This window comes from Typopeltis vanoorti, chromosome 10 (genome assembly GCF_054136105.1).
Source record: "Typopeltis vanoorti isolate ZY-2024b chromosome 10, IOZ_Tvanoo_1.0, whole genome shotgun sequence".
In the NCBI taxonomy this organism is placed as follows: domain Eukaryota; kingdom Metazoa; phylum Arthropoda; class Arachnida; order Uropygi; family Thelyphonidae; genus Typopeltis; species Typopeltis vanoorti.
Window position 1 is genome coordinate 55,008,685 of NC_143558.1, and position 12,539 is coordinate 55,021,223.

At 34.9% G+C, this 12,539-nt stretch overlaps 2 protein-coding genes across 2 annotated transcripts in view; one reads left to right on the plus strand and one right to left on the minus strand.

Moving 5' to 3' along the window:
* LOC150102423 (protein TSLIG3A-like) overlaps positions 1-6,082 on the minus strand; it is a 175,062-nt gene extending 168,980 nt beyond the window's left edge. The window contains exon 1 of the mRNA XM_090399464.1: positions 5,844-6,082. Within this exon, the coding sequence (XP_090255590.1) occupies positions 5,844-5,881 (38 nt within the window). The 5' untranslated portion in view covers positions 5,882-6,082. The remainder of the gene's footprint in view (positions 1-5,843) is intronic.
* A 31-nt stretch (positions 6,083-6,113) lies between these two features.
* The window catches only part of LOC150102424 (26S proteasome non-ATPase regulatory subunit 8-like), a 97,270-nt gene continuing 90,844 nt past the window's right edge, over positions 6,114-12,539 (plus strand). Inside the window, exon 1 of the mRNA XM_090399465.1 lies at positions 6,114-6,252. Within this exon, the coding sequence (XP_090255591.1) occupies positions 6,142-6,252 (111 nt within the window). The 5' untranslated portion in view covers positions 6,114-6,141. The remainder of the gene's footprint in view (positions 6,253-12,539) is intronic.

The window sequence follows — 12,539 nt, forward strand, 5'->3', positions numbered from 1 at the left end:
AAAACTGTGAAATTTCAAAGCATGCACAGCACTGCATAAAAAGTGGTGGAGAGTTACTTTTACTGCTTCTTGACAGAAATTGCTGGAAGTGGTTTGCAGAAAGGTATAAAATAAAAGATACAGATGCATGCTGGTAGAAATGAGAAGGCATGTACCATATTTTCTGATCAAGAAAGAAAAAGCACATTTAAATTTAAAGCAAGATATGTACTTTGCGTTGCATGAGATGAACAGAGAGATATCAGCTATCTATGCAGCACAGAACACAACTATCAACAGATAAAGCTGAGCTAGCAAATTCTAGGGAATGTGCTAGCTCATTTCACCTTTCCAAGTACAACAGGTATCTGGTTAATTAGGCCATCAGTTAATTGGGGCAAACGATTTATTTGGGACATCTTAAAGAACACAACCAAATCAAGAAAACTGCCTGAATTTTCTTTGCTTACTTGGGACAGGAGATGCAACATTCAAGATTATCTGAGGTACTGCCTGTAAATGGTTAGTTGGTTAAGGCTTATTGGCACAAAGAGTGCAAAGGTCATACTGCATCAAACCACAGCTTGTAAATTAAACATCACTCCTCTCACCAAATTAGGTAATACAGCATCCTTCTAACGGGGGACAGTTTCTAACTACCATTAGCTGCATGCAGTTGTGTCATCTTTAGTACTGAGTCAATACCTAATCAGCAGAAAAGTGTAGAGATTTTTCAGAGTCTGTTTTTTGATAATTTTTAATTTCATAAAATTTTGGACCCTTACCAAGATGCCGCATAAAGTTTTGTCACTAGCCACAAAAAGAGAGAGACCAAAGACCATTCATCCAATACCAGTTATCGTTGTCTGGCAGAAATAACCGGAATACTGAAATCTACAATTGTGTGCTTGATACAACAACAAAATAAACTATGAGAAGAATGGACATGCCATGGAAATGAGAGAACATCCCAAAAACAGAAGTGCAAAAGGCAAAAATTCTGATGTTGAAGGCATCCTAAATCAGTGGTTCTCCATAATAACCAGATGAGGAGTGTGTTAGTGGTCCAATGTTAAAAGAGAAGGTAGAGGAGCTAGATAAAAAGCAAAGTCGTGATGATTGGCTGTTTTGATGGAAATGTAGAATTGATATTAAATTCAAACAAGCCACATGCTGAAAAAGACAATGCTGATGTTGTTGTTGTTGCAGAAGAATGGAAATCCAAATTACTTGCATTTCAGGAACTTTCTCAAAATTTTTCGCAGAAATTTTGTGCAGATGATATCTACAATGCTCATGAAACAGGCCTATTTTATCATTATTAAACCACAACTGTGTTATGCTTCAAAGCATGTCAGGAAGTAATAAAAAGAAGCTGTTGGTTATTGGGAAAAGTGCTAAGCCTTGATGCTTAAAGGGTTAAGAATGGATAGTTTACCAGTTGAGCACTATGCTAATAATGCATGGATGACTTTCAAAATTTTTAAGAAATGGTTAATGAGGTGGGATGTGGAGTTAAACTGAAAAGCAAGAAAAGTTCTTTTTCTTGGATTTTTCTTTTTCAAGAATCTTTCAAGATTCTTGACAACTGCAACAATTTCGTTGCAGTTGTCAAGAATTTGTTACTTACATAAAATGGTCACTAATACAGCTCTTACAACACCTTGAAACGTGGACCTGAGGGATCCAATACCATATGATAATCTTAAAACACTGAGTGGCCACTTTATTAGGAACAGTATAATAACACGTGGGATTCCCCACCCCTTTTGCCTTAATAACAGCCTGTATTATCTGTGGCCTTGACTTGTGTCTAAAGCATTCCTCATAAACGTTTGTCTGCACTGTCACAATGACACTGCCCAACTGTTGCAGATTGGATGGTAGCACGCCGCTGCTGCAAACTGCTCATTCCACTTCATCCCAGAAATCTCTACTGGATTGAGGTCTGGGAACTGAGCTGGCCACTGAAGTAAAGGAAAATAACTGCTGTGTCCCTCGACACACTATGCACTTTGTGGGATAGTGCATTGTCTTGCTCGAAGTACCCATTTGGAAGTACCACCCCCTACCACCAGCCTGAGCTGTTGTTATTTGGCAGGAAGGCTCCATGGCCTCGGTTTGTTGCCACCATAGTGTAGTTCTGACATCGGCACGATACACTATAAACCAGAACTTGTCAAACCAGGCGATGATCCAGTTGTCAGTTCTATGCAGTGTTAGTGATCACATGCCCATTGAAACCACATCTTACAGTTTGTAGCTGACAGCACTGGGATCCAGGATGGTCATCTACTCCTACCCCATCCATGACAGCGTGCAATGAACTGTACTCCCCGAGATAATGTCTTGACCATCACTGTTGTTTGACTCATTGTGGTGGTCCTGTCACATTTTGCAATTTTTGCCACTCTTCTCTGACTTCATGTGTCAATGATCTGTTTCCATCCACAGGACTGCAGTTGGATTGTAGATATCTGGTTATTACACCACTCCTAGTACACCCTAAAAAACTGTCGTGTGTGTGTGTGTGTAAAGACCAGATGAGTAGATGTTTGTAAGATACTGTCACCAACGATCATACTACACACATACAAAGTCATCCCTTTTACCCAGTCTGTCTATATATATGCACACATACAGGAACTAGGTCTATAGTGACTGATGGAATGAGTCTCAGCACAGAGAAGATTCCACAAGAGTGGAAATAATGTATGATAGCCACACTGCATAAGGGTGGTGTAAACAGTAAGGTATCTAACTACTACTAGTTGGTAAGCGATCACATATAGAAATGAGTTGATAGACTATGTTTTGCAATGAACAGCATGGGTTTACTAAGGGAAGGTCATGGTTAAGTAACTTGCTCACATTTTATAATAGCGTGAAGGTTGAGTTAGAGAAAGGGAATGGATACACCTTGAAACTTTTGAACTTTGCTAAATCATTTGACAGAATTCAGCATGAAAGGCTATTGAATAAGTTGGAGGATATGGGATTGGATTGTAAACAAATAATTTGGATACCAGAATGGCTGAATGACAGATATCAAAAAGTGGTATATTGGCTCTGCAAAATTTAAGGTAACAAGTGGTACCACAAGAACCAATCCTTGGTCCATTGTTATTCAATCTTTACATTAATGACACTGGAAAAGATTTAATAGGAAACATATAGGCTGATGATGCAAAGTAATCAAAAACAACTGACATTCAGCACTTGTAGAATTATTTGAAGAAGATGGAATTGTGAGCATGCTAAAATGGCTGTCAGTTCAATGTTAATAAATGTAACGTTATGCACTTGGTTATGATGAGATCCAATGCATATTATATTGGCTCAAGTATGCTAGAAAAGACTGACAGGGACCTTGGAATTTCAGTAGACAAGGCAGTTGAAGTTTGATGCCATATAACAAAGACTGCAAATACAACTCAGAGAATAATTGCAATGTTGAAACAAACATTGACATAAGAATAAGGAAATTATTTTGTCTCTTTATAAGACTTGGATATGACTTCATCTGCAGTATTATGCACAGATCTGATCTGCTTTCTGAAGTGGTACAAATAAGTGTCAACCCAGTGATACAGATAAGTGGTGAGGGTGCAAGTGTAATAGACAATAGTGGGACTATGAAATGTAATGAAAGAGAGATCGAAAATTTGTAGACTGCAGACACTAGCAAACATGAGAAAGACAAGGATATGAAAGAGACCTACAAACTTCTGAAAGGTCATACAGGATACCAGTAGATGAAATTTTCATTTTATGGAGTGTGGGAAGAGGCCGTCCATGTAAGCTGGAATGAATGCAGTTCAAGGAAGGGGTGAGAGCTAGATTTCTCTCATAGAGCAGTGAATGACTGAATGGCTCTGGAAGTTGTGAGTGCAAATAGTGTGAATGAATTTGAGAAAAGGCATGACAGATGGCAAGTGTCATGGATCTTTCCTCGATGAGTCCCTGACTCCCTGGCAGTCTCTTGTAATAATAATATAAAACCAATACACAAGAGGTTGCGAAACCCATAGGCACATCACCGCTATGCACACAGGTAAGAGGTCAAGGGGAAAGAAGGAATCTACTGACGTGTTTCTCAAACAACAAATAGTTTGAGAAAGCAGCAGCAAAAAAGATTGTTCCAAAGAACAGAAGTAGAGGAAATAAAATAGGAGGAAGATAAGTTTGTTTGGTAGTTTTGAAAAACTTACAGAAGACATATGAAACAGAATCCATCAATCTGTTACTGTCGAGACTACAACATTATCTGATCTTATATTTTTGTCTTCTAAGGTACTTTTTATTGTATCAATCCACTTATATCTTGGTCTTCTTCCGGGTCTTTTTCGTGCCAACTTGGCAGAGAACACTTGTTTTCCTAATCTTTCCCCTCTCATTCTATTTAAGTGACCATACCACCTGAGATTAGCTATGCTAACAATGTCAAGTTTTTTCCTAATATTCCGATTTTTAATGATATTGCCATTGATGCCATCTGTTCATACCTCTAATCTTTCTCAGGACTCTGATATCTGTGATCTCTAGTCTTTAGTCAAGTGTTTTATTTCTAACTCAGCTCTCAGATCCACAAGTTCAAATTGGTTTAAACACGGTCTTATATACAGCTAATTTAGTGTTTTGACTCATTTCTCTCTTATTCCATGTAAATTTATTCAGTTGACTTCCTACCATACTGAATTTGTTGATTCTGTTCTCTATTTCCATATAAAAAAAATCTAAAAATCTTCACTAAAAAAGTAGCTGAAATGGTTTACTTGTTCTATAGATTCTCCATTCAAGATGCAGTTGATAATTTCAATGTTTTTGCCTATTTTCATTATCTTGTTATTGCTGATTTTTATACCAAATTTATTACAACAGATATTCAATTTAGTCAGGGAATCTTGCAGACTTGTACCATATTTAATTAAAAGTATAACATCATGTGCATAAAGTAAAGAGCTGAGATTAACACTGCATTATGTCTAAAAATGGCATGTGTTCTGGCTGGTTTACTGTTTTGTTGAGTTTCCAAACAGGAAAACCATGCACCTCCATATCAGACTGGGTAACTCGCATTCAGTTGATAAGCCATTATAATGGTGTAAATCACATCTTAGATGGGATTCACACGCAGGCTTTCTAACCAAAGGGAGCTGTCAATACTTCTTGCCAGAAATAAGTCTGGACTTCATTTTGGTAGCAGTGAAGTTCAAAGGTTTATCTCACCTCCATGTAAAATAAGGCAATTCGAGCTTGGGACATTGATTTGCGCTAAATTTTATGAGTAGTTAATAATTCCTGAATCTGATCCCATGTTAGCAATTAATTGATTATGGAATTTCGTTTCCACCATTTTTTCTAAAACAAAGATGCTTTAACAATTGAATAGGAATGAGGTACTATTATGTAACTTTCAAATATATAAAAAATAAATATGCTCGCCCACAGAAAACAAAAACGACCATATTTTGACTATCCTAATTAGGTTATATAGTATACAATACAATAATAATCTTCATTATATGTACACCCAGTACGAAACCGCTCCTACTATATGCTATGTATAATGTTCGACCAAGATGCATCTTTGACAGGATATTAGATTAAAAAAAAATTAACATTAGCCTATAGAAAACCAAATAACGAAGTTATATCAAATATCTTAATTAGATTATATAGAATATATAATTAATAATCACTTTCCAGTTATGAGAAACCTCTTTAGTACACACTATGCATCTTTAACTTGAATCAAGATCAATAATATATTCACAGAAACAGTATTTAATATAATTCTTCGAAGCACAAATTATGATATTCTTCAAATGATGTTAAACAGAAAAAGTATTTTATTAACATACCCTAAATCGTCTAATGAGTCCATAATGTCGATCTCCATTTTTGAATTTGCGCTCCTTTATGTGTTCATGACATATACTTTGGAAGTATTTGTTAATGGATACTAATCAATTTATACATTTTGCTTCTCTTTAAGCAAGATTAAAAAATACTTTTTAAACTTTTATATTAGTAACTGTTTATACTAACTACAAAAAAATATACATTCTCTCACCGCAACAAACGTTTTGGCGATATAGCATAAATTCAATGAAGAGCCGTTAGATGTCAGGATAATCGACTTCTGTTTGAAAATTTTGTATGATGTCGACTCTGCAAGGAGTTGTTTCAATTTATCAGACTCTAATGGGTGAGTGGAGCAAAACTCCTAAGAATCTTGCAAGGTGTGAAGAACTCCTTTCAAGGCTCAAGGTCAGATATGCATTTTTATTTATTATTATGATTTGGCATATTTTTTTTTCGTCCTAAGCAAGATACACAATCATATTACGCGATTAAGCCTAAATACCTAACACGGTGCCAATAGTGCTGAATCATAATATATGTGAATACAGAAAGCGCTTCTAATTTTCATTTAAACTTAGATAAGCTTTATATCATCTTAATGACAATATGAATAATAATATTGGAAATAAGAAATTTGACATTGATCAGTCAGCACTTATAGAAAAACAATTGTTTACATATATTCTTAGCAAACGTGGTGATTTTTAAAATTCTTGTTACAAATTTCCTAGAGTTAATCACTGAGAAAGAAGTTTTCATAACAAGAAGAATCATACCATTACAAAAAAGAAAAAAAAAAGCACTATGTCTGCTGTAACAAACCATGCACCTTTTTAGCATTCACAACACATTCAGGAAATAAATTCCACCTTAATTAAAAAACTCTTTCTTGTTTATCACTTTCTTTGCACACCTTCTAAGGGTGGTTATCCCTTATGTTTGCCTTCCTCTCACTTCTACAATTGAAAAAAAAAATTTCTCCTGTATTCATCTGATAAATATCTGAATCATATCACCCTTTTGTCTTCAGTCTGCCTAACTGAAATTACATGCCTTCAGTCTACTGTCATTGCTAACAAAGGCCAGCTTCACCATAGTTATTAGCTGGCCTTTCTGATCATACCCTGAATACTTTACATAGAATTGACTGAAAAAGCACGTTTAATTTTGTTTACATCACACCAAAACATGGTATGAATGTGCAAATTTAAGGAAGCCTGTGAGATTCTTATCAATCACCCTAACCTGAACAATAATGGTGGTCTAAAAATCCCAAGCATATGAAAGGCACATATTCTACCCATGGAACCTTTCTCTCTAAGAGTTAACTATAAACAGGACTGTAGATAATCCTAAATCTAAAATAACAATTGTAATGTTAAAAATAGGACATCATTGTTACTGAAAGAAGACTATCTATAAGAAAGAATGTTTTTCTCGTGTTATCTTAAATAGAATTTAGCTTTGATGAGAGAATTTTAGTTTCTAAATAAATAATTAATTTGTAATTTTATCTGTATTTTATTTATTTTTTTTTTTTACTAGAGGTCATGCCAATAGAATGATCAAATCATTGTTTCTTTAGCTTACTGTGTGAAACTCAGCTTGTCCTTGTATATATTTATATATACTCCAGATGATGACCTTAATATGAAGGTTGAAATGTTGGGAAATTAAAATAGTTATTTATAACACGGTTGTAAAGTCCATAATTTCTAAAATGAATACTGATGTACTGTTTAATGTCTCTATTCTATCACTGTTCCTATGCAATGCACTATTTTATTTGCTTTCCACTCCTCATAAACTTTCTAGCTGTAATGCTGTTATTAAACAGTGAGGTCACTGGTACTGTTAGTTCCTTAGCACATTCTCCTTTAAAACATTTGGTTAAATCTCATCCATTTCCACTGCACTCCTATCCAGAATGCTTAGCATTCTAAATATATCTGTGTTATCATCATTATGCTTTTCAATGATTTAGGCCTAGAGTGGCCTGTTCCAGCCTTAGAAGTCATCATTGAATCTCGTTCAAGGACATCCTGGTTTTCTTTTTCTTAATGGTTTGTAATTTAAGGCTTGTTTTAGTAATCTTTCTGTTTTCACGTTGAAAGAATGGTTCCATCCATTTATGTTTATATATATTTTTTTTTTCTGTTACTGATTCCTGGTTTAATTCTTGCATAATTTCTTCATTTCTTTTGTGATTGAATAGAGTATATTTTGTAGTTTTTCTCATAAACTTCATTTCATCTGTTATTAATTTTTGTTTTATTGTCCAGATTTCACTTCCATACAATAGGACTGGTAGGGGTAATGTCTTGTATACTTTTAGTCTGGTTTGTTTTTGAACTAGGTTAGGATTAAATATAGAGTTAATTACACCTGTTACTTTTAAATATTTTGCAATTTTTAAGTTTATATGTTTATATCTTGTATTTTCATTTGTAATCACACATCCTAGGGTTAAATAAATTCACCTATTCTGAAATCTTATTATCTATTACTATTTTAGTTCTTATTGGATCTTGTCCTATAAAAGCCATCATTTTTAATTTTTTTTTTTTGTTGATATTATCATTCCGGAATCTTGGGCTATTTCATTTAAATGTAAAATATCTTTCTGTAAGTTATCTTCAGAATTTATAATTATTTGATCATCAGCAAAAATGATTGTTGAAGTTCATAGTAGGAGAAAGTTTAATACCTTGATGGAAATTTTTATTCCATTTTATTATTTCATTTAGATAAACATTAAAGAGTTGCTGAAAAGGGACATCCCTGTCGGATTCCTTGGTTTATCTCTCTTGGATATAATATTGGAATGATTTTAGAATATTATTCGATATTTGTCTTTCTTTTAATATGTTAAATAAATCAAATGCTTTTTCAAAATCAATAAATGTAATATGTGTTTCTAAATTGCATTCTCTTCTTTTCTCTATTATTAATTTTAGACAAAAGGCTGGGTCTATACACGATCATCCTTTTCTAAATTCATTCAGTACTTCTAAAATAAAGTTTTCAGAATATTTTATTCATTTGTTTTTTAAAATTCTGCTATATATTTTGTAACAGGAATTTAGTATACTTATACCTCTATAGTTTTTAGGATCTTCTCTACTACCTTTTTTAAAGATAGAAATCACAATTGCTTTTTTCCATTCTATTGGGGGGGGGGGGGGGGGGTTACCAATTGAATAGACTTTGTTTAAAAATAATAGGAGTCTTTCTTTGAAACTTGTTCCTGCATAGCTTATCCAACATAGCTTATCTTCTCCAGGTGACTTTTAGTTTCTTGTTTTCAGACTGATTTCTAATTCTTCTTTAGTTATTTCATTTTCTTCATTAAATGTTTGCCAGTTATCTTTTTTAAAATATTTATCTGTCCACAATTCTGTATAGAAATTTTTCCAATTTCAGTTCGGTGTTTAATGTTATGTTTTCTTTAGTATCTGTATTTAAGTGTTTCAAAATCTTATATACATTAGGTCTTATTTTATATAAATCATGTTCTATATTAGAAACAAATTTGTTGCATGATTCTCTGTATTTTTCTGAGTTCTCTTTTAGCTATGGTTCTTATTCTTTTATATTCTATTTCATCTTCTAATCTTTTACTGCTTAACCACTTATGAGCTTCTTTTTTCATTTTGATTATTTTTTTATTGTATTGTATTATATCTTCAGTATTTTTCTTTTTATTGAATTTTTCGGTCTTTCATAAGCTGCTGTATTTAGTATCGTTTTTATATTAAGCCATTTTCTACCTCTATTTCTTTGTTTCATTTTATTGTAAATATTGGTTAATTCTTTGTATATTTGTGTCATTTAATAATCTAGTTTTAAAAACAAATGTTTTAAATTTTCTTTCTGTTCTTGTTATTTGTAACCATTTAAGTGGTAATCTTAATTTTATTTTAATGAGGAAATGGCCACTACTTATTTCATACCCTCTGTGAACTCTAACATCTAAAGAGAATTTTGTAGTAATCTAATATTGATTTCCATCCTCTTGCTCTCCAAGTATATTTATGTATGTCTTTATGTTTATGGAAAGAATTAATTATTTTAAAGTTATTATAAACTACAAATCGATCAATTTTTTTACCATTCATGTTTAGAGTATGTTCTCCATATATGCCTGTATTATTAATTTCCATCTTTCCAATTCTTGCATTTAAGTCTCCTGCTATATTACATCATCATCATCATCATTTATTTATAATTTTACAATTATAAATAGGGAAATTAATCCCTAAAATGGCCACATGGCCCGGATTCACTCCTCTCCTTCCTAACACACTTGAACAACCAACACCCTAGAATCAAATTCACCCTGGAAAAAGAGGAAAACAATAACCTCCCCTTCCTAGACACACTAGTCACCCGCCAACCTGATTATAATTTTACAATTATAAATAGGGAAATTAATCCCTAAAATGGCCACATGGCCCGGATTCACTCCTCTCCTTCCTAACACACTTGAACAACCAACACCCTAGAATCAAATTCACCCTGGAAAAAGAGGAAAACAATAACCTCCCCTTCCTAGACACACTAGTCACCCGCCAACCTGATGGAACCTTGGTTTTCTCAGTTTATAGAAAACCCACCCATACAGGCAGATACATTCACCAACAATCCCCCCCCCCCCACAACAATATGGAGTTATTAAAACATTATTCAACAGGGCAAAAATAATCTGTTCTAATGATCAAGCCCTAACCTCTGAACTAAATCACATCCGTGACACTTTCTCAGCCAACGGCTACCCCCTCCAAAAAATCCAAAAAATACTTAACCCAGTTATCCACAACCCACCACCCCTCCCCCTCACAAAAAAGATTACTCTAAATCCATCACTATTCCCTACATCAGAGGCACCTCAGAAAAAATCAATAAAATCTTAAAAAAACATGACTTGACCACTTGTTACAGACCACATAGAAAACTGGCATCCCTTATCCGCTCCACCAAAGACCAACCACTTCCCCTAGACCTACCTGGTGTATACCAGGTCCCTTGCAGCTGTAAACTGTCCTACTTTGGCCAAACAGGCAGGACAGCAAATATCAGAATCTCAGAACACAAGGATTACATCCGATTTCACCAGTATAGCCACTCTGGGCTTGCAGACCACGCTCTGGATACTCGCCACAGAATAAGATGGAAGAAAGCCACAGTAATACACCGCAGCAAATTCAAGTATGAAAGACTATTCATGGAATCAGCCTTGGCCCTTAGGAACATGCCAAACCTCAACAAATTTGAAACTGCCCCAAATTTGGGAAACTTTTATCAAAAGAACTTCAGCCCAAAGGCCAAGAACTACCAATATAGCCCGCCAGGGGGCACCATCAGGACTTTAGGAAAACGCTAGCGTCCTAGCCTCAGTCTCATTTGTTGTATTAGTACTTGTGTGCACGTGTCTTTTTAGTAAGTTCCCAAGAAGATGGCAACGTAACGTTCGCCGAAATATCGGAAAGTGTATATTAAAGTTTATATAATCTATATTTCCAGTATACGCTGTCAATTCCTTAAATATCAGTTATTATGTCTAACCAGCGTATAAGCCTCTCAACAAGAATAGGGAAATTAATCAAAACAAATATGTAGTCTGTGTACACTAAGATAGGACTTGAAGGTTGTTATGACGTGATGGAAAACCAGGCTTCTGTCATATGCTAATTGACGGATCTCTGATGCAGAGAATTATGGGAAACAGGGAGAATATTGATGTATTTCCAATATGGAGTTCGGCATCTGCCTCTTTTTCCATCTGTAGGGACATAGAGGACCAGAGCATCACAGGGTACAGAGAGTGGATGTCTGAGTTGGTGGCCATTCCATTTTATTTGGTTTCTTTGAACAGTGCTGACTATAACAAATTTAGTTTAATCCTTTATCCAAGTGTAAGCAAACAAAGTTTGCACCTGAAAATATCTTCAGGACTGAGGTAAGGTGGTGCAACTCACAGCAAAGGTGGACCAAGCTCTCATCACTCCTTGTCTCAGTATCTCCCATAATGCAAAGCATATCTCCTTGCAGACATGTATAATGCTATGCATTAAGGTAAGGGCCACTACCCATACTGGTTTCGACCTTTATTGAGGTCTTGTCGGTGGGAGGCAGACCCAGAAGTGGTGATACTAAGGCAGAAGCAATAGGAGAGGTCATATTTACCTATACGAGTTGCCAAAGTGTTGCACCACCTTACCTCAGTCCTGAAGATATTTACAGGCGCAAACTTTGTTTGCTTACACTTGGATAAAGGATTAAACTAAATTTATTATAGTCTAACCAAGTGAAAAATAAACTTTCAACAATCCAGATTAATTTAATAATAAGTGGTACACCTGTTAGCAACTCATATAGGTAAATATGACCTCTCCTAATGCTTCTGCCTTAGTATCACCACTTCTGGGTCTGCCTCCCACTGACGAGACCTCAATAAAGGTCGAAACCGGTATGGGTAGTGGTAAGGGCCTTACCGGTAAGGTAAGGCCCTTACCTTAATGCATAGCATTATACATGTCTGCAAGGAGAGGTGCTTTGCATCATGGGAGATACTGAGACAAGGAGTGATGAGAGCTTGGTCCACCTTTGCTGCGAGTTGCCAAAGTATTGCACCACCTTACCTCAGGCCTGAAGATATTTTCAGGTGCAAACTTTGTTTGCTTACACTTGGA